General features: G+C 49.8%; 1 protein-coding gene across 3 annotated transcripts in view; it reads left to right on the top strand.

Moving 5' to 3' along the window:
• CALY (calcyon neuron specific vesicular protein) overlaps nt 1-21,714 on the top strand; it is a 44,749-nt gene continuing 23,035 nt past the window's right edge. Inside the window, exons 1-2 of one of the 3 annotated variants that reach the window (XM_005310798.5) lie at nt 1-548; nt 20,861-21,013. In XM_005310798.5, coding sequence (XP_005310855.1) covers nt 20,876-21,013 — 138 coding nt within the window. In that variant the 5' untranslated portion in view covers nt 1-548; nt 20,861-20,875. Of the gene's footprint in view, nt 549-20,062; nt 20,191-20,860; nt 21,014-21,714 lie in introns of those variants that run through there. The other 2 variants (XM_005310799.5, XM_042856123.2) reach the window with 2 other exon arrangements.

Below are 21,714 nucleotides of genomic sequence, written 5' to 3' on the forward strand. Positions count from 1 at the left end.
ATTGCCATTCAGGAGGTGTAGGACGAGCCCTGCCCTGCAGTGCCATGGCCCAGCTCCTGCCCAACCCTGTCCAGGAGAGGGCAGGCTGCACTCGCCTGTGCCAGGGGTGCACAGGGACGAGAGTGGCCCTTTGTACCTGGCCCTCCTGGTGGGAGCTGCCCGGTCGTCAGTCAGAGCTACCAGAACCCTGCAGGGAAGGGCAAGAGGCAGCGTCCAGCCCTGGGGACAGCCTTGGGGTCACTGTGAAGACCAAGCCCCTAGCACCTGCCCCTGAATGATGCAGGAGACCAGTCACATCTGGGAGCGACAGCTGTTTGGGGCTCTCAAGGGCCTCATGCTTCAGGTCCTCAGCTGGCAGGGAGCCAGCAGGGGCTGTGAGCAGCTGTGCTCTTAAAGCGCCAGGCTGCTCCTTGAAGCTTTCGAATTCTTCCCACAGCCCTGGAATACATCACCTAGGTAACCAGTCTTAACCAGCCCGCCTGCCTTCACCCCAGCAGAGCATTTACAGGCAGAATCCTTGCAGGGAGAACAGCAGCGTTTTCCACCACGTAAGTGATTTCTGAATCCTTCCTAGCAGGCCGGTGGGGCTGGTGGGAGAGGTCCCTGCGGAGACGGGGCGCTGTGTCGGTTGCATGTTAATTACATAGATGGGGACTGGCATGGTACCCAGGCGGCTTTCTCTATCCTTTGCGTCTAGCCGGAGGAGACAGGAGTGGTGTATGGCTGGGTTTCAGGGCTGGGAGGGAGGCAGTGTAGATCCAGGCAGCAGCATAGGCTTAGGGCTGGGAAATTATGTTGACACATTCAAGGGTTCGGTAGGTGAAGTTTGGAGGAACTGCGGCACCATTGCCTCACAAGGATTGAAGGGAATTGCCTCTCTCCAAGAGCAAGCTGCTTTTGCAACAACACACAGGGGCACAAGATGATTCGGAAATAGCCCACAGCAGAATTTTGCTTTCTCTTTCTATTGTATTGGCTGGTGTTTTCACAGTGCCACTCCATGGGATTATAAACATGGCTCTGTCAAACTTCTCTGTGCATGGGTGTCCTGCACACTCTGCTCTCAGCCTCCGCCCTTGCAGAGCTCAGAGACACAAAGAGCTGGGGATGTTGGAAATTGATCAGATGAACCTGGATTTTCCTTCTCAGTGGCAGTCCACTGAGACACCGGCTGGCTGGTATTTCTGCTATCCATGGCAGACTGCATCTCTGAGCAGCAGCCACTTTGCTACAGGCAATGAAATTGGTGCTATTTGCCCCTTCTTAGCCAAAGGTTCAACCCCTCCCCCATTTAATGGTTCTGGGATGCAGGACTGCGGCATAGGCTGGTGTGTGAGGCTCACTCAGGCTCTGTACGCCTAGCTGATGAAATGCAGAATGCCGACAGACATCTGCACATGGGCTTTGTGTGTTTGCGCAGGAAAAGGCATTCACTTTGCTCGACTTCTACCTCTTCCCCACTGCAATAACACCCACTGGTGCTCTGTCCCCCCACCAGAATGGCTAAGGCTGGAGAGCATTTTCATCGCTTCATGTCGTTATCGGCGAACCATGATTCCTATTTTTAGGCACTCTGCTTCCCTGCCCCTCCTTTCACTAGTGTGGTGGGTCTCAGAAATAACCCGAGCCTCGTTTGCGTCATGGGCGTGGGGCTGGGCCTTACTCACACAGCTGATGTAGGAGGTTCGGCTGAAGCAGCAGATCTAGCTTGTTTCCACCCAGTCACTCACAAAGGAGTCAGTATGAGAGGTGTTGAGCCCAGGCTGTCAGCCCAAAGCAAGGTTTCCAGGAACTCTGGCTCTGTTCTGTTCCTTCACAGCCATTGTGTTAGGTTTGGACAAGTGCTTTGGTAGCATCAACTGGGAAAAAACAAGCAAGCATTGTGCAGCCAGCATTATCGCAGGTGCATGGAACTCTAGCATTATAACCACCACTCTCGGGGTCCCCCAGCAGTCGTGTTCTGTCCCCATTCTCACTGGCTTAGCATTGGAAGTGGGCCAGTAAGTGTTTCCCAAGTGCTTTAGAGAGCACCACCTGTATGTCTTCCATAAGACAGATGTCACATACAGGTGGATACAAACCTTTAACGTATTCATGAGATTTTGGAAAATCCTTTGGCCTGGCCAGAGGCTCCATGATCCAGGGTGTGTTGGATAACGGTGCGTCACTGCTCACCTCTGAGCGGCCTGCGCAGGCTGGCCGATCAGATACCTTGACACGCCAGGCCCCCTTTCGCCGGGAGCCACCACAGTCAGCATTATTCACGAGCATGTTCTATGCACAGTGACTGTTGTCTGTCGTGATGGAAAGGATGCCCCGAGGCCAGGCCTTTCCTGCTGGCACAGTTAGGGAGCAGACTTGCCTGATGCCAAAGCAATTGATCACCTGGGCTCCTTTCTAAGGAAAGTTACTATTGGACCAATTTCATCCCAGGTGTAACTCTTTTGAAACCCACCTGTGGCTTTCCCCAGGGAGGAGGGTTTGTGGACTATGCTCTGTAGAATAGCCAAGGATATCAGCCAGGGCAGCTTTGAATTGGCTGGAAAACGTGGCAGTGCCCTAGAGAATGCCAGTTTCCCAGGGCATGTCCTCCTCTGTTCTCCCTTCCAGGGGGGTCCCAGCCCGTTGCAATCAGCTCCCTGCACTGCTGCATTTCCAATGTTGCTAGCGAGCCCTAACTGGCAAAAACCAGCAGTGGTGTGGCATTTTATCTGTAACTGTGCCCCTGCCTGACCACTGTCACTTTTGCTCACCACTTGTGTCCCCTCGTCTGGACGAGGGCTCTGCTGCCCTGACCCGTGGACTTTGCTGCTGCTGAGTGCCTGCACCCAGAGAAGCCGTCTGTGCCAGCCGAGAGGGCCTGGGCGAGAGATATGAAGGGAAGTAAGACAGTCTATATGAGACCACACAGCTTACACGCTACTGCCAGGGCTCCCAATCCTGCTTCTGTCGCTCGCTCCGACTTTGGCCAAATCACTGACCCCCCAGTTCCTCATATATAAATGAATATGCAGGGCAGGATTTCCAATTAGGCACAGTAGGCCCATGCCTTGGGGTGCCGGCATTCTAGGGGTGCCTAAAAGTTAAAAGTGGGTTAAAAGTTAAAAAGTGACTACATACAGCTCCCTTGTGGGCAGGCGGCCTCCTGGCACGGGCCAACTTTCTAATCACACAAAACCAAACACCCCTGCCCCGCCCCCTCCTTCCCTGAGGCCCTGCTCTCCGTCCCTTCTCCAAGGCCCCGCCCCTGCTTGCTCCATCCCCCCTCCCTCCGTCACTCGCTCTCCCCCATCCTCACTCACTTTCACCGGGACGGGGCAGGGAGTTGGGGGGCAGGAGGGGTGAGGACACCAGCTGGGAGTGCAGCTCTGGGGTGAGACCAGGGATGCGGGGTTTGGGGTGCAGGAGGGGGCTCTGGGCTGGGGGAGGGGGTTGGGGTGTGTGGGGGGGGTGAGGGCTCCGGCTGGGGGTGTGGGCTCTGGGGTGGGGCTGGGGATGTGGGGTTTGAAGTACAGGAGGGGGCTCAGGGCTGGGGCAGTGTGTTGGGGTGTTGGGGGGAATGAGGGCTCTGGGAGGGAGTTTCGGTGTGGGAGGGGACTCCGGGCTGGGTCAGGGGGTTGGGGTGCAGGACAGGGTGCGAGGTGCAGAGTCCCAGCAGCGCTTACTGCGGCTCCTAGGAAGCGGCAGCCAGGTCCTTGCAGCTCCTAGGTAGAGGCGTGGCCAGGCGGCTCTGTGTGGTGCTCGCTGCCCCTGCCCCCACAGGCGCCACCCCCGCAGCTCCCATTGGTTGCAGTTCCTGGCCAATGGGAGATGTGGAGCCGGCACTAGGGGTGGGGGCAGCATTCAAAGCCTCCCTAGCTGCCCAGGTACTTAGTGGCCGCAGGGATCTGGAGGCCACCACCGGGAGCAGTGCAGAGCTAGGGCAGATAGGGAGCCTTCCTTAGCCCTGGTCCCTGCTGTGCTGCTGACCGGACTTTTAACGGCCCGGTTGGCTGTGCCAACCGGAGCCTCCAGGGTCCCTTTTCAACCGGGCATTCCTGTCGAAAACCGGACACCTGGAAACTCTATGTCCGTCCAGCATTTGGGACTGGAACAGGGTAAGTGTCTGAGCCAGCCCACCTCAGGGCGCTGTGAGCCATGGCCGGGCGGGGCGGCTGCTGAAGGTGCAGGGAGCATTACAACACCTTCCCAATCTTGACCGCCCCACTGCCTCCGCCCTGTGCCGGGGAGGGAAGGGGAGAGGTGTGGCCGGAACACCATTCACTTGCATGTGCAGAGTTGGGGCACGGCTGCCGCGCCGGGCTGCAGGAGGGACAGAAGACACCCGAGGATCATTCGCTGTGGGGAGAGGTACAGTCCCCCTCTTGCGCCTTGCCTGGGGTGGGTGGGTTGCGCTCCGACTCGGGCTGGGAGTGCTGTGCATGGCTGAGGGTCTCGTGCCTTCCCAGGTTGGCTGTGTTTATATTTCTTTTCCTTTCATTTTTTACAGAAGACACAAAAGTCAGCTGTAGGCAGGGGGGGGGGAGGCACTGAAGATGCTGTGCCTTGGGGTGCATAAGGTGTAAATCCAGCCCTGCCAATATGGTACATATCTGGCTAATAGACTGGGCCAGCTGACTTGGGTGAAGGGGCTGTTTAATTGTGGTGTAGATGTTCCAGTTAGGGCTGCAGCCTGTACTCCAGGACACTCCCCCCCCCCCCCCCCCCCGGCAGGGTCCTAGAGCTGAACTCTAGTCTGACCCCAAACATCTACACTGCAATTGAACAGCCCCTTAGCCCGAGTCAGCTGGCACAGGCCAGCCATGGGTTGTTAATTGCAGTGTAGATGTACCTTGGGGGCCAAATTCCCAGAGGTCATTTGGGCACCTGAAGATGCAGACAGGCACCGAAACACCTGTAAAAATCGGGCCCTGGGTGCCTGTTCAGTGGTTCTGCCAGAAGTGACGGGAAAACCCCCATCTCCTGGTGCCTCAGCATGCCGCGTCCAGGAGTGGCTCTGGACAGCGCTGCAGTGGCGTGGCTCGGGCGGGGCCTTAGGTCCTCCCGCTCAGAGCCGCGTGGTAAGGGGGCGGAGCTGCGAGCTCCGGCAGGCCGAGCGGCAGGAGCTCCTGGACATGGCTTGCTGAGGCTCTGGGAGAGGGGTAAGCGGCATGGTAAGCCTCTCTGAGCCGGGCACCCCCGACCCCCAGCTCCGAGCCCAGCCCCTCTGAACCAGACATCCCCCCGACCCCATCCCCCTCCCCCAGCCCTGACCCCCAGCTCTGAGCCCAGCCCCTCTGAGCTGGACACCCCCCTGGCCCCATCCCCCCCACAGCCCTGACCCCCAGCTCCGAGCCCAGCCCCTCTGAGCCAGGCACCCCCCCCGACTCCATCCCCCCGCAGCCCTGACCCCCAGCTCCGAGCCCAGCCCCTCTGAGCTGGACACCCCCCGAACCCACCCCCTCCCCCCCCATCCCTGATGGAACTCTGCCTGGCTTCCAGCTCTCCCAGTGGAGACCCGTGCGCACAGGGGAAGCAGGGTCTCAGCCAGGGCCGGCTCTAGGCACCAGCAAAACAAGCTGGTGCTTGGGGCAGCACATTTTTAGGGGCGGCATGGCCGGTGCCAAAATGCCGCCCCTAAAAATGTGCCCCGGCCGCCCTAGCTCACCTCCGCTGCTGCTGCCACGGCGCGTGAAACAGCTGATTCGCGTGCCGCTACTCGCCCTCCCTCCCAGGCTCTCAAACCTGGGAGGGAGGGGGAGATCCCGAGCGGCTGTTTCGCGCGCTGCTGCTCCCCCTCCGTCCCACGCTTGAGAGCCTGGGAGGGAGGGGGAGAAGCGGCGCCCGAGCCGCGACCACTCGGAGTCTCCCCCTCTCTCCCAGGCTCTCAAACCTGGGTGGGGGGGAGACTCCGAGTGGCCGTGGCGCGGGCGCCGCTTCTCCCCCTCCCTCCCTCCTAGGCTTGAGAGCCTGGGGGGAGGAGGCAGGGCTGGGGATTTGGGGAAGGGGCGGAGTTGAGGCGGGGCCGGGGGTGGGGTAATTAAAGAAGGGGGGGCGGCCAAAATTGTTTTTGCTTTGGGCGGCAAAAATCCTAGAGCCGGCCCTGGTCTCAGCGCTGATGTGTGCTGTGAGGAGCTGAGCGCAGAATGTGCCCACGCGTTGAGGCCCTGCCCTCCAGGTGCTCCTGTCTGGGCTATCCAGCAGCAGCAGAAGGCTGCCATCACTGCTAGAGCAGCTGACTAGGAAGCCAGGTATAAATGCACCCCTTGTCAGTGGCAATTCTTTTCCATTTGTCTGTTTCTTGGAAAACATCCACCTGTGTAGCTTTGCAAGTGTCGTACTGTTGAACTTCAAATGGTAAACTCGCCATAAGAATGCCTCCAGTGCATTTATGATCTCATCCATGATTGTCCTTCAGAGCAAGGAGAGAGACTTTGGAGGCTGAATCAAATGCCTTTCAGTAAGATAATTTGGTCTTTCCAGCCAGCCTTCCAGTGGTGTGACATCCTGAAAAAAACATGGGAACCTGGCAGTGCGGTGGCTTTTAATGTCCTAAGTGATAGGAACACGTTTCGGAGGGATATACAGCAATTCTGTTCCCCAGCAGTAGGCACAAAAGCAGAATTGTGCAGAAGTCTTGGGTAGCATCTCACAGAGAGCTATAGAACACCTGTGTCTTGTGCAAAAATCCAGAGGTTAGTAGCTCCCCTCTGTGTGCACTGATGGCATGCAAATAATTTTAGTGTCTGCCTCCTCATGGGAACTAAGGAGAAACTCCACTGAACAGTGTATGACAGCAGTTTCATTATAGATGCCTTCAAGCTTATTGCGGAGGAAGCAGGTGTTCTCAAAATTCATGCCATGGGACCCAGTATGAGCTGAGTCTCGCCCACAACTGGCACTTGTCCCGGTATCTTCAACTTTTTCCTGATGCTCAATGCTCTTCCTCTCCAACTTTGCCAAATTCAGTTTATAGGTGCACTTCTTATTGGATCTAAGGTGCCACCAAGGGTTGTGTTTAACTAGGTCCTCTGAGATGGTTTTCTCCAAAGGTTCAGCTACTAGTCAGTACTCTTTGTCTCCCCATTGATGCCTGAAAATGATCAAGCTCAACGTAAAAATAAGGATTTTGTAATAAATTACTTTGGGACTTCGCATTACAAAATGAATTAATGTATGTTATGTAACCATGTGCAAACTGTTTGTGGATGGACTCCAGAAATTTCTGGCTGGATGCTGATGTTTTAACCATTTGTCTCCTCACAACTCTTGGCACAATAAACAAAACCAATAATCAATACCACTGAACTGCTTCTTTTTTTGCCAATAATGGCAAACCAACTTGAAGAGCTCCTTCCTTCCATTTATGGTCATCTGTAACTTACAAAAATTAATTAGGTCTCATGTTCTGAGCATTAACTTGCTTCAGTCATCCCTGGCCAGTGGAGAGGCCCTTAGTGGCTTGCTCAGAGCAGCTTTGCCATCTTAACCAAATCAGTCTGGGCTGGGACCAGGCCCAGGGAGTGGAAAAGTGGCTTAGAACTACTCCCCCCTCCCCATGCCTTTCTCGGGTCCTGCAGTGAATGCAGTTTGGCTGCACCCAGCCATTAGCTGCTGACCCATTAGCCACTGTCTTTTTGCAATTCCTAGCAAACGGAAAAAAGGTGCACATTTTTAACAGTGAGGGGAACTACCCATTGGAAGAGCTCACCCTGTGACACTGTGGATCCCCCATCACTTGGAGTCTTTCAATCAAGATTGTACGTCTCTTTCTAAAAAATATTCTCTAGCTCACCCAGAAGTGAGGGGGCCAATGCAGGGATTCTGGGGTGAGGTTCTCTGCTCTGTGTTATGCAGAGCTAGGTGATCTAATGGTCACTTCTGTCCTTAGACGCTATCAATCTCTGAATTATTCGTCGCAAACATATCCTCCCTGTTTTGTTCTCCAACTGTTCATGAGCTGACTCCGATTTCTGAGGGGTTTGCTCGCTCCTCGCAATCCTCTGCCGAAGAGCTGAACTGCTCCATTTTCGGAGAGTCATGAACTGTTCTCTTTGACTCTTTGCCATTTGTTACTCTGGGTGTGGGATTGATTACCTAAGTCACATGGTGGTGTTTCTGCAATTTGGAAACAGTAAACTCATTTGAATGAGAGAATAATCAACAAACTTGGCAGTCTCATTCACAAAAATGTTTGCTGATCCATTTTTGTCATAGTACACAAGCTTTAGAAATATATTTAGAAAATGTTAGGACAGTTTGGATCTTTTCCTGATCTCTTTTGCACAAAAAATAGTTTTATATTTCGCTCTATATGAGGACCCCAGATTTTAAAATAGCTGGGTTCCTTCCTTGCTGGTGGACAGAGAACAAGTATGTATTTGCTTTCTAATAGATTTTACATTCCCTTTCCTCTTATCCCACTCCCCCCAAGGAAGTGGGGGTGGGGGGGAGGAGAGTAAGGGTGGCCAGGAATGCCTCCCAGCACAAGTATACCAGTTCACACATAAACACGCTCATTTGCACACACATCTGCTCATTCAGAAATGAAAGGTCCTTGCCAGATATCTGTGCAAACAGAATGTTCACAGAAAGCAACCCAAAAGGGGTCTGATGATATTCAGTGAGCAAATCCCTCACGGGACTGAGCAAACAGGTCTGTGACTACCCCACCCCACTATTCAGCCAGCTGGAATGTATTATTCCTTGGCTTCTTCTAGAGTGGTTTCTGTTGCTGGTTTGATCCTGCAGCCGGCTGCACCTTGTTGTTGAGCAGATGCAGAATCCTCAGGCAGGGGGTAGCTTGCAAAATTGATTTCCTCTGGTTTTGTGTGTGTGTGTTCCTTTTTGAATAAAAGCTCTGCAGTCAGTGAGCAGTTCTGCCTTCACTGAGCAAAGACTCCTGGACAGCCTGAGGGACTTGCCTCATGTCTTCTCATTTCAGAGCAATTTTAGATTTGGTCTCTGCCCTCCCTGTTCATAACTGTCATAACAGGACTAAAAGGGGTGATTTGAAAGCCAGGATCTACTATAAAAGGAGAGCGCTTAGTTGCTTGGTTTAAGTTGCTCTTAAATAGACACATATTAACCTTTGGTGCTGAAAGACACGTCTGTGCCCGGAAGACATTGTCTACATCCAAAGACTGCACCATTTTAACTCAAATGAAGGTTTAAATTGCTGTCGTGAAGCTGGTATGACCATCAGTGCAGACACACTCAGCTCAGAAACAACCAGCTCATATCCATGAAGCGTCACTTGATCAGCTGGATTTCAGTGTGTCCGGGGATTCATCTAGGGCTGGACCTGTTCCCATGGCAGGGCTGAGACACTTGCTATCAGTGCTGAGATCAGAGTCCTGCTGTGCAGATTCTTCTCTGTCCTGTTGCCACCTGTCAGTGCTGGGAACAGCTGGAGGCCTCCCCGGCTGGCTCTCTCTAGTGCGGGTTCTGCTGAGCCTCCAGCTCCGTCTGAGCCTTGCTGCAGAGGTAGCCTTAACTAGGCCTCTGGGGCAGGCAGCAGCCTCTCTCCTGGAGCTAGGCCCTGTTCACGTAGACCCAAATTCATGAACACGTGCTTCAGTCCATCCCTAAAGAACGTAACATGTCTGCTTACAGCTAAAAGGCAACAGAGGGTCCTGTGGCACCTTTGAGACTAACAGAAGTACTGGGAGCATAAGCTTTCGTGGGTAAGAACCTCACTTCTTCAGATGCAAGCTAAGCACCTAGTACAATGCTTTTCTGAATCGGGGCCCGTCCTGCCCAGATACTAGGGCGACTGGTGCCAAGTAAATAAAAACACCATTGAAGGCTATGTGGAGTGACAGTACAGGTGGCATCAGAACTTGCCCCCAGCTGCACCCCTAACAGCAGGGAAATCTTGAGGGAAGGAAAAGTCTCCTTCTTCTTTGCCGCCTTCACATCCAAACCCCACTGTCAATGCTGCTCACGCCCAACAAAACTGTCAGTGCACTCCCACACTCCAGTCACACCCAACCACATTGTCAGTGCTGCCCACACTCCAGTCACACCAGACAACACTGTCTGTGCTCTCTGACACTCCAGTCACACCAGACAACACTGTCTGTGCTCTCTGACACTCCAGTCACACCAGACAACACTGTCTGTGCTCTCTGACACTCCAGGAATGCCCCAACAGCACTGTCAGTACTCTGTGACATTCCAGTCATACTCGCCAACACTGTTAGTGGTCTCTGACAACTTGGTCACACTCCAAGAACGCTGTCAGTGTTCTCTAATATTCCAGTCACACCACGACAACACTGTCAGTGCTCTGTGACAGTCCACTCACACCCAGACCACACCGTGAATGCTGCCCATACTCCAGTCACACCCAACAACATGGTCAGTGCTCTTTGACACTCCAGTCACACCCCAACAATGCTGAGAGTGCATTTCAACACTCCAGTCTCACCTGACAACACACAGACCCCAACTACACTTTAAGCACTCTCTGACAGTCCAGTCACACCCCACAACACTGTCAGTGTTCTCTGACAGTCCAATCATACCCCATAATGCTGTCAGTGCACTTGGACACTCCAATCACACACAGCCCACTGTCAGTGCTCTCTGACAGTCCAGTCACACCCCAACAAGGTTGTTATTACACTCGGACAGTCCAGTCACACTCTGAGAACACTGTAGTGTACTCAGACACTCCAACCACACGCAAGCCACGCTGTCAGTGCACCCGGGCACTCCAGTCACACCCAGACCACACTGTCAGTGCTCTCTGAAATGAAAATTTGAAACATTTTGTTTCAAAAATATCACACCAAAATGTTCCAACTTTTCCAAAATATATTTTCCTCCATTGTCATTGGGCCAAAAGTCTTCACCAAATTGGACCCAAATTCACAAATAGTTTAATTTGAGCAAAAAATGCATTTTTCAGGAATACTATTCACAGAAATAAATAAATAATATTCCCCAGCTCTAGTTGGCGATTAGGCCTAACTGGTGGATAAAAGAATGAGGTATTAGCCAAGGACCTGGGGTTTAGAAGCCCGGACTACAGAGCTTTGGGTAGTTGTACCACCAAGAGGCTGTAAAGAAGTATAGCTAGGGAGCACTGTGGAGAGTAGGCACCACAAAAGGTACCACCCGCAAGACCCAGATTGACAGTACCCTGTGGCCCTCCAATTGGCCAAGTGTCCCTACTTAACCCCTGGGGTTGGCCTAAGAAGTTGTTGGGGGCAATTTCATGGACCTTGCCTTGTCTCTGAATCCAGCCTGACCCCAACTTCTGCCTCCTGATTCTAGCCCGGTACTGCCTCTGGTCTTTGACCCTGGCCTGATTTTGACTCTGGTTTATGGGACCTGGCTTTGCGATCCCTCCAACTCCTGCACAGTGATGCCTGTCCCTAGTGGGCAGGACCTCAGCCCAGCTATGACTACTAGGCCAGACTGCCTGGTCCCTCACAGATAGTCTATTCTGTCTATTGCTCCCTTTTGGGATCCTTAAAAAGAGTCTTTGGAGTGAAGATGGATGGAGTGACTGTTATCATCATGGCTGCCACCACCACTGTATCCTGGGATCCACCATGATACCATGGGCCATTTGTCATCCTTATCCTAAGAGAGGACCCATTCAGATCGGAACAGAGAGACCCAGGTGACATCTCCACCTCTACTAGCACTGGCTGAATCCTGAACACCACATGGGCTGTGAGACTTGGTCTATTGCTGTCATCCCTCCATGTGTCATGTTTCCTTCCCCACCTGATTTCTTCTTTCCTGTCTTTCTTCCTTTGCTGTTTAATTGACTGGGCAAAGTGATGCCTAACGCTCAACTCGATGGCACTTCTGTCTGTCCACACTTCATTGTTTAATGTTGTACCAGTAAAAAAGGGTTTTAGTAACATCTTATCCCTTGTTGGGCCAGAGACAGTCCCTCTTCAGCACAACACTCCTCCTTTTCACATCCCCACACACAAACCTCTCACCTGAGTTTGGTCGTTTGTTCAATCCAGGCAACCTGGGCATGGCAGTTAGAGCTTGAGTTCTACTTTCACTCAGGCTGATAACACCCCTACTTGACCCTACTTTAACAACCAGTTAAAGCCTCATCTATGTGGGGAAATTGGTCAGCACAACTGTACTTGGGTAGACAAGCCTAAATCACTGGAGTACTGATAGTCCTCCAGTGCCTTCCCACAATTCCCGGTGTGTGCCCAGGAGGATGGACTAGCTCTCCCCTAACTCACTGGGAAAGAATCAGTGGTTCTTCTTACTGCAGCACAGAGAACCATGGGGTATTCCCCATCAGTCCTAGCAACACATGTGGTGGAGTGCAGCATCAGTTAGGACCCAGTAAATCAGGTAGGGCTTTGCAGAGTGACTGCTCATACCCTCTAGACTCACCTGGCTGCTGATCACCTGAGTTAACTTTACAATGAAGACATAGGGAGAGATAAAAGAATCTCTATCTATTAATTTATCCAAGAGAAAGTTCAGCGGTAACTTGATCATGTCTGCAAGTACCTACCCAGGGAGAGGATTTCTGAGTATAAATGGCTCTTTCCTCTAGCAGACAAAGGCAGAATAAGAGCTAGTGGTTGTCATCCCATTTCCTGATTCCTGCAGCCAGTGCTTTAAGGAATACACCACAAATCATGAAACCTGCGATAAATTCACTAGAGTTGCAACACAGAAGCAAACAATGCTGTACACAGCTGTGATTTCCTGGGGTATTTAGTAGAAAGGAACCTAAGCCACAAGATTCAGATCCAGATCATTTTCTTAAACCTTTCTATAAAATATCTGCAAAATGCAGCCCAAAGTTTCCTTGTCTCTAGAAAGCTGTCTGTTTTTAGGAAAACAAAACAACAACAAAACCAAGTAAAATTGAGCCAAAATTGAGGAAGAAGGCCATACTGGTTTTAAAAAAATGACCTGGTTTAGAGGGTAAGTGAAGGCAGCTATAAAAAGACAAAAACAAACCCATAACAAATAGAAGAAAGGGAAAGCTGATAGTAATGAATATAAATCAGAAGTTAGGAATTGTAGAAAATTGATAAGGGAAGTCAATGGACACAAGGAGAAATCTATGGTGTGACGAACTGGGACTGTTCTTAATGTGGTCTTTGAATGCTGAGTGGGGAGTGTTGGCTGGGAAGGCAGGGGAGTGTGGCTAGGATGGTCTGCATTGGGGGATGGGAGACTGGCCTTGAGGGAGAATACCTGAGCATGTAACATGAGAACCCAGGAAGGGGTTAGAGGCCAGGTGACACCTTGGCCCGGGAAACTGAACAAAGGCTGGGGAGAGAGTTTCAGGAGCTGGCTGGTGGAATGGCTGGTAGGAAGACGGGGCTCTGGCCTTCCCCCCAGGGGGCTGTGGTGCCCCTGGGACCCCAAGATGCACCTAATTGGGGGGGCAGTCCTGTTGTCTGTGCCTGCAAGACCTGTCTTGGACTGTATTCCTGTCGTCTAAATAAACCTTCTGCTTTACTGGCTGGCTGAGAGTCATGGTGAATCACAGGAAGCTGGGGGTGCAGGGCCTTGTGTCCCCCCACACTCCGTGACATATGGCCAGCGGAGTTAAGGACAATAAGGAGATTTTAAAACATATTAGGAACAAAAAGAATCCTGACAATAGTATCAATCCATTACTGGATGGACATAGTACAGTAGAACCTCAGAATTATGAACACCTCAGGAATGGAGGTTCTTTGTAACTCTGAACAAAACATTATGGTTCTTTCAAAAGTTTACAACTGAACATTGACTTAATACAGCTTTGAAACTTTACTGTGCAGAAGAAAAATATTGATTTCCCCCCTTTTTTTTGTAGTTTACATTTAACACAATACTGTATTTGCTTTTTTTTATATCTGCTGCTGCCTTATTGTGTACTTCCAGTTCCAAATGAGGGGTGTGATTGACTGGTTTGTTTGTAACTCTGAGGTTCTACTGTAGAATTATCAATAATGCAGAACAGGCAGAAGTATTCAATAAATATTTGCTCGGTATTTAGAGAAAAACAGATGAAATACTCTCCTCATATGGTGATAACACTCTTCCCATTTCACTAGTATCTCTGGAGCATGTTAAACAGAAACTACCAAAGTTAGACATTTTTAAATTAGCACATCCACATATCTTGCATCCAAGAGTTTTAAAAGAGCTGGCTGAGGAGCACGCAGGACCATTAATGTTGATTTTCAATAAGTCTTGGAGTACAGGGGAAGTTCCAGAAGACTAGAAGAAAGCTAATATTGTCCAATTTTTAAAAAGGGTAAATGAGATGAGTTTGTTAATTATAGGCCTGTTAATCTGACATTGATCCTGGGCAAGATAATGGAGCAGCTGATATGGCACTCAATCAAGAATTAAAGTAGAGTAATGTAATTAATGCAAATCATCATGTGTTTATAGGAAAATAGATCCTGTCAAAGTAACTTGATACCTTTTTTTATAAAATTAAAAGTCTGGTTGATAAAGATAATAGTGTTGATATAACATGCTTAGACTTCTTTAAGGCATTTGGTTTGGTACCACACGACATTTTGTTTGAAGAACTAGAACAATGTAAAATTAACATGGCGTACATTAAATGGATTAAAAACTGGCTAATTGATAGGTCTCAAAATGTAGTTGTACAAGGGGAATCATTCTTGAGTGGGTGTGTTTCCATTGGTGTCCCACAGTGATGGGTTCTTGGCCCTACACTATTTAACATTTTTATCAATGACCTGGAAGAAAATATAAAATCATCACTGATAAGTTTTCAGATGACACAAAAATTATGGAGGGGGGCTGCAGGTAAGTAATGAAGAGGACAAGTCACTGATGCAAAGCGATCTGCATCACTTATAAATTGGGTGCAAGGAAACAACATACATTTTAATATGGCTAAATATAAATGTTTACATCTAGGAACAAAGAATGTACGCTGTACTTACATGATGGGGGACTCTATCCTGGGAAGCAGTGACTCTGAAAAAGACTTGGGGGTCATGGTGGCTAATCAGCTGAACATGAGCTCCCAGTGCAACACTGTAGCCAAAAGTGCAAATGTGATCCTTGGATGAATAAACAGGGAATGTTGAATAGGAGTAGAGAAGTTGTTACCTCTGTATTTGGCACTGAGTGCGACCGCTGCTGGAATCCTGTGTCTGGTTCTGGTGCCCACGGTTCAAGTACCATGTTGATAATTAAAGAGGGTCAGAAAAGAGCCACGAGAATGATTAAAGAATTAAAAAACATCACTTGAGTGATAGACTCAAGGAGCTCAGTCTATTTAGCTTAATAATGAAAAGGTAAAGTGGTGACTTGATCATAGTCTATAAAGACCTACATGGGAACAAATATTTGATAAAGAGCTCTGAAACCTAACAGAGAAAGGTCTAACACGATGCAATGGCTCGGAGTTGAAGATAGACAAATTCAGACTGGGAATAAGGCGTACATTTTTAACAGTGAGAGTAATTAACCTTTGGATCAGTTGACGAAGGGTTGTGATCAATTCACTATCACTGACAATTTTTAAATTGAGATTGGATGTCTTCGTAACAGATCTGGTTTCAGAATTATTTTGGGGCCTGTGTTCTAGAGGAGGTCAGACTAGATGATCATCATAATTTCTTCTGGCCTTGGAATCAATGGTTCTGAATGCACCTGGCTCATGGCTCTGAGGAGAGCAGGCCTGGGTGTCTGACACTGATCAGATGATTTTTCTGTCTGTTGAAGGAATCAGCCCTGCAAATCCCAGTGTCTCATTCGGTGGGTGGTGTTCACCATAAAAACATGAGAACGGCCATATTGGATCAGACCAAAGGTCCATCTAGCCCTGTATCCTGTCTTCCGACAGTAGCCAATGCCAGGTGCTCCAGAGGGAATGAACAGAACAGGTAATCATCAAGTGATCCATCCCCTGTCGTCCATTCCCAGCTTCTGGCAAACAGATGTTAGAGACACCATCCCTGACCATCCTGGCTAATAGCCATTGATGGATCTATTCTCCATGAACTTATCTAGTTCTTTCTTGACCCCTGCTATAGTCTTGGCCTTCACAACATCCTCTGGCAAGGAGTTCCAAAGATTGCCTGTGCGTTGTATGAAGAAATACTTCCTTTTGTTTGTTTTAAACCCAGTGCCTATTAATTTCATTTGGTGACCCCTAGTTCTTGTGTTATGAGATGGCATAAATAACACTTCCTTATTTACTTTCTCCACACCAGTCATGATTTTATAGACCTCAATCATATCCCCCCTTAGTTGTCTCTTTTCCAAGCTGAAAAGTCCCAGTATTATTAATCTCTTCTCATATGGAAGCTGTTCCATGCTCCCTATCATTTTTGTTGCCCTTTTCTGAACTTTTCCTATTCCAATATATCTTTTTTGAGATGGGGCGCCCACATCTGCATGCAGTATTCAAGATGTGGGCATACCATAGATTTATATAGAGGCAATATGATAGGGATATTTTCTGTCCTATTATCTTTCTTAATGATGCCCAACATTCTGTTCACTTTTTTGACTGCCGCTGCACATTAAGTGGATGTTTTCAGAAAACTATCCACACTGACTCCAAGATCTCTTTCTTGAGTGGTAACAGCTAATTTAGACCGCATCATTTGGTATGTATAGTTGGAATTATGTTTTCTAATGTGTATTACTTTGCATTTATCAACTTTGAATTTCATCTGCCATTTTGTTGCTCAGTCACCCAATTTTGAGAGATCCTTTTGTAGCTCTTCACAGTCTGCCTGGGACTTAACTATCTTGAGTAGTTTTGTATCATCTGCAAATTTTGCCACCTCACTGTTTACCTCTTTCTCCAGATCATTTTTGAATATGTTGAATAGGACTGGGCCCAGTACAGACCTCTGGGGGACACCACCATTTACCTCTCTCTATTCTGAAAACTGGCCATTTATTGCTACCCTTTGTTTCCTGTCTTTTAACCAGTTACCAATCCAGCTACACCGACCCTCTCTGTGCCATACGTTAGAGCAGAGGTACAGGGCAGAAGGAGTCACTCGCTCATCATGCATCAGTCTGTAGAGATGGCGCAGAGGCTGTTTATAATTGTGGAGTACAGGGGAGGACTGAGGTTTATTACAAAGAAGGACTTGTAAACAGGAAGAGCATGTGGCCCTGGGGGCAGATTTAATAGTGATGCCTGGCGCACTCGGGAAGCGGATATAGCTGGTTAATGAGGGGTCCCTGCTCCCAGTGCCCCTGTCTGTGGCTGGGATCCCAGCTGGTACATACCCAGTGCTGGGTCACAGGGAGCACACATCCAGCACTTTCCGACTCTACAGAGGATGTGTGGCTTGTCGGGTCACTGCTGAGCTTCATGGGTTGGAGTAGTTCTGGGTACTGGATGTGACCCTGGATGCTAAATAGCCTTCCCACCCATGCCCTTGTCCCACCTTCCTGTCTTGCTGTACACCAGAGCCAGCAGCTGGGATTCGTTATCTAACATCCCATACGGCCCTGTAAGGAATCAGGGGGAAGGAGCATAAACAGATGAATGACTCTGGCTGGCACAAGCAGCTCTCTTTCTCCTAGTGTGGAATCTGATTCTGGACTGACCCTGTGACACTCCCCCAATCACCAAGGAGAAGGAAATGGACAGAAAGACAGGGAGGGCCACTGGGACCCTGTGTCAGTGGAATGGGAGGGTTGGGGGCCCTGAGCGCTGCTCAGGCAGGAGGAATATATGGAAATCGCCTGTGAACAAATAACAGACAATAGCAGTTATGGCAGGGCTCTGAACTGGGGGCTGTTCTGTGCCCCAACCGCCCCCACCCGATCTCTTAAGCCCTTCCCAGGGAGAGGGAGTGTTCTGTGGAAGTGAGGGCTGAGAGTGCATATTAGTGGTTTAAGGATGAACACTTTCGCAGGGACGTTACAATTATTCCCTAAACAAGAATCAGAAACCCTGAACATTCAGAGCTAATCTTAAATGTGAAAGAATCCCAGAAGGTCGGGAAATGTGCGGCGAAGGTGCTCAAACGGCTGTAACTGTGCCTTGCACTGGCCTCTGGTCCTTCTCTTATTTAAGCACTGACCCTAGGACTGATGGTTTGTGTTGTTGGAGGTTGGAGTGGACAGCTTTCATTTAGGGCTTTAAGAACTCATGGATGATGGCAGGCCACAGCCTGAGGCCAGGTGTAGCCTGGAAACTTTTACCAGTATAGTAATGATGGTCTAGCTAGTTGGTATAGCTACATGGCAATACCCTCTCTAGTGTAGACAAGACCTGAGTTTGGAAAAGTCAGTTTCCAAAAAGACATGGGGGGTAGAAGGTTGGATAATCAGCTGAATACAAGCACCCAGTCCAATGCTGTGACCAAAAGGGCTAATGCGATCTTTGGATGCATGAACAGGGGAATCTCAAGTAGGTGTAGCAAGGTTATTTTACCTCCATATTTGACACTGGTGCAACTGATGCTGGAATACCGTGTCCAGTTGTGGTGTCCACAATTCAAGAAGGCAGTTGAAAAGTTGGAGAGGGTTCAGAGAAGAGCCACAAGAATGATTAAAAAATTAAAGCTGCCTTATAGTGATAGACACAATCTATTTAGCTTACAAAAAGGTTAGGGGTGATGCAATTACAGTCTATAAGTACCTACATGGGGAACAAATATTAATAATGGACTCCTCAGTCTAACAGAGAAAGGTATAACGTGATCCAATGGCTGGAGGTTGGAGCTACACAAATTCAGACTGGAAATAAGGTGTACATTGTTAACAGTGAGTATAATTAACCATTGGAACAATGTACCAAGGATCACGGTGGATTCTCTATCACTGGCAATTTTTAAATCAAGATTGGCTGTTTTTCTAAAAGATCTGTTCTAGGAATTGTTCTGGGGCAGTTCTCTGGCCTGTGTTATGCGGGAGGTCAGACTAGATGGTCACAGTCATCCCTTCTAGCCTTGGAATCTAGGAATAATTGTCCCATGATCCGGCCCCTCCCATCCTCATCTTCTCTTTGACACCTTTTGTCACCATGTCTCTAAGGTGTTTGCATCCTAGGGCTGAAAAAGTCAGGTGTTTTGAAAGAGCTCTTTGGGGCTGATCTTCAATCCCTTTGAGCTGCTCACATTTCTGAATGACGTCATAAAACCATGCTTGAAAATACAGCCGACACTTGCAAAGCAGAATGCCTAAAGTCAGGCTCCGAAGCCCACCGTTGCTTAGACCCATATCTAGGCATTTGGGGCCAGATTTTCAAAGAGTTCAGTATCTGACAGCTCCTATTTAAAGCACCTAAATGGAGCAGACAGATTTTTGAAAGTGACCAACCCTCAGAAGAGTATATGAAGAATAACAGGAGAGGCTGAGCAGCCTGCAAGCCTGGCCTCTGTATTTAAGTGCTGAAAAGCTTGTGCTTACTAGACTTTTGCATATCCCATGAACTGATTGCCAATTATCTCAAAATACTTAACATCTCTGTATGGGCTGGTTCTGATCTAGGGGCTTGGCACTGCCCTCAGAGCACCTGCTAAGCTCCTGCCAAAATCCATGGACTTCCCGTCCTGCCAACTTTGGGAATTTTGTCACAAGTCTTGCAGTAGTTGCTTTTCGTAAAGCCCCAGCTCCTGGAGTCAGAGGAATCTCAGCTTTCATTTTTAAAAAAGTTTTAGCCCTTCTGATTGCGGAGGAAAGCGTAACCCAAGTGTGTCCTAAGGGCAACAAAAAAACTCCCAGCACTGACTATTAAACAAACCTCCTGATTTTAACCAGGTCTCCTGACTGATGGGTTTTGAACACTTGGCCTTGGAGACACTGGCACATGCATGCATGAGCCCTCGCTCCAGTCAGGTTGGTTCTGAGCTGTAGTTTGTTTCTGGCTAGTTCAGGAGAACTAGGAGCTGGGCTCAGGCTGTGCTGTGTGTGTTTTTATGGCTTTGAGAGAGATTTTGGGAGGCCTGGGCAGCTGACCAGTAGCACATTCATAAAGTTATGGCAGGAATCACCAGAGGTGCTGTTACATACAGCCTGCAATTTCCTGTTCGCTTGCCAGCAGTGTTCAGTCTTGGAAGGAATGCTGTGTAGGCATTCCATCAATGGTGCAGTTTCTTTGTAGGTGAGCTGTGCAAGCAGCAAGGGGTGGAGGGATTGCTCTGTCCCAGTCACTCTGACTAGACCTCTTCCGTGGGCCACGGTTGCTCCCGAGGCACTGGGCGTCGGTGTTGGGCACTTGGCTAAGAGGCTGGGAAGAGGAGGCTGACGGTGAGTGGAGTCCTCTTACTGCTGTTTGGATATGCAATAGGGTGAGCAGATAGGGACAGTCCCGATATTTTGGACTTTGTCATATATAGGTACCTATTAACCCCCACCATTGTCCTTATTTTTCACACTTGCTATCTGGTCACCCTAATATGCAAACAGCTGGCAACAGGCATGGTACAAAGTCCCTGATCCACCCAGCTCTGAACCTGGTGGCACTGGGTCCAAATCTGAACATGGGACCCAGCCTCTCTGTGGGAACACTGCGGTGGGCGGCATCTATAGCTGAGAGACTATCTGGGAGCAAAGGAGTTGGGGGTGAGGGATGGGACGGTTTGATCCATTTCTCAGTGAAGGTAGTTGGAAGGGCTGCACAGTGGGATTTCTGGCGGGGAACAGCTTGCACAGCTCCCTTGGCTCAGTGATGGGGCCTCACCAGCACCTCTCCAGGCAGTCCCAGCCATGGCCATGCCAGTGTGCAGCCAAAACCCCACCAGCCCCGTCTGGGGCTCTGGGACTCAGTTAGCTCAGAGCATTGTGGTGCTGTGCGGCTGTGCACAGAGGGACGCTGCCGTGATCATGGCCCGACAAAACGGGATTCTGGGTAATCCGCGGCTGTCTCTGGAAACCAAGCAACTGTCTGACCTATTGCCTCTCCCTCCCTCCCTCTCAGAAGCATTATCTGACCATGGTGAAACTGGGCAGCAATCTCTGTGAGAAGCCAGACAAGGAGCAGGGCACCGGCAGCGGTGATGACAGCTTTGACAACATCCCTTTGATAACGCCGCTGGACGTCAACCAGCTACAGCAGCCCTTCCCTGACAAGGTAATACCAGCGGTGCCCCTCGGTGGCCAACACCAAGTGCAAGTCCCCTCTGCCCCTGCTGGCCCCCTCACCCTGTCTGATGGGGCAGCAGTGGTGCTTTGCTGCTTCATTTGCCTCTCAGGAGCTATTAACCACTTTCTGGTTCTCCCGGGGCCCTGTGCTGTGTGTGAAACCAGCAGCCAAGCCCAGCATGTCCCCTGTTCCCACAATCCCGCTGCTGGGGCTGGGTTTGCTCAAGGGAAATTGGACTGTGCCAGCCGGGATGTGTGCGGCCATGCCCCAACACGTTCAGGGGAACTCAACAATAGTCAGTGCAGCAGAATCCACCCTTGGGCCAGTGACAAAGGGACCACGATTTCCTTCGTGAGTGAAAATTTCAGAAAAAAATCGTGTGAGGTAAAGGAAAAAAACAATGAAATGAATAAAACTGAGTTTCTTCTGGATTCGGTTATGTGGGGGCGTGATTAGCCAGGGGTGCTTCACCTTTTCCCATAGTAGAGCCAGGCTCTCGGATGGTGTAAATTGGGCTCTTTGTGCCAGCTGGGGACCTGGCCCAGAATTGCTCTCTGGCCATGGTGTCTGTGCCTCTTTATTTGCTGGTTCGAGAACATGGACAGATGCTGTGCTTAGCCCGTAGCTAAGCTTTGAGACTAAAAGCTAACGTTCAGAACTGACAGCACGCTGATAGCAGCTCCATCACC

This window comes from Chrysemys picta, chromosome 7, assembly GCF_011386835.1.
Source record: "Chrysemys picta bellii isolate R12L10 chromosome 7, ASM1138683v2, whole genome shotgun sequence".
In the NCBI taxonomy this organism is placed as follows: Eukaryota; Metazoa; Chordata; order Testudines; family Emydidae; genus Chrysemys; species Chrysemys picta.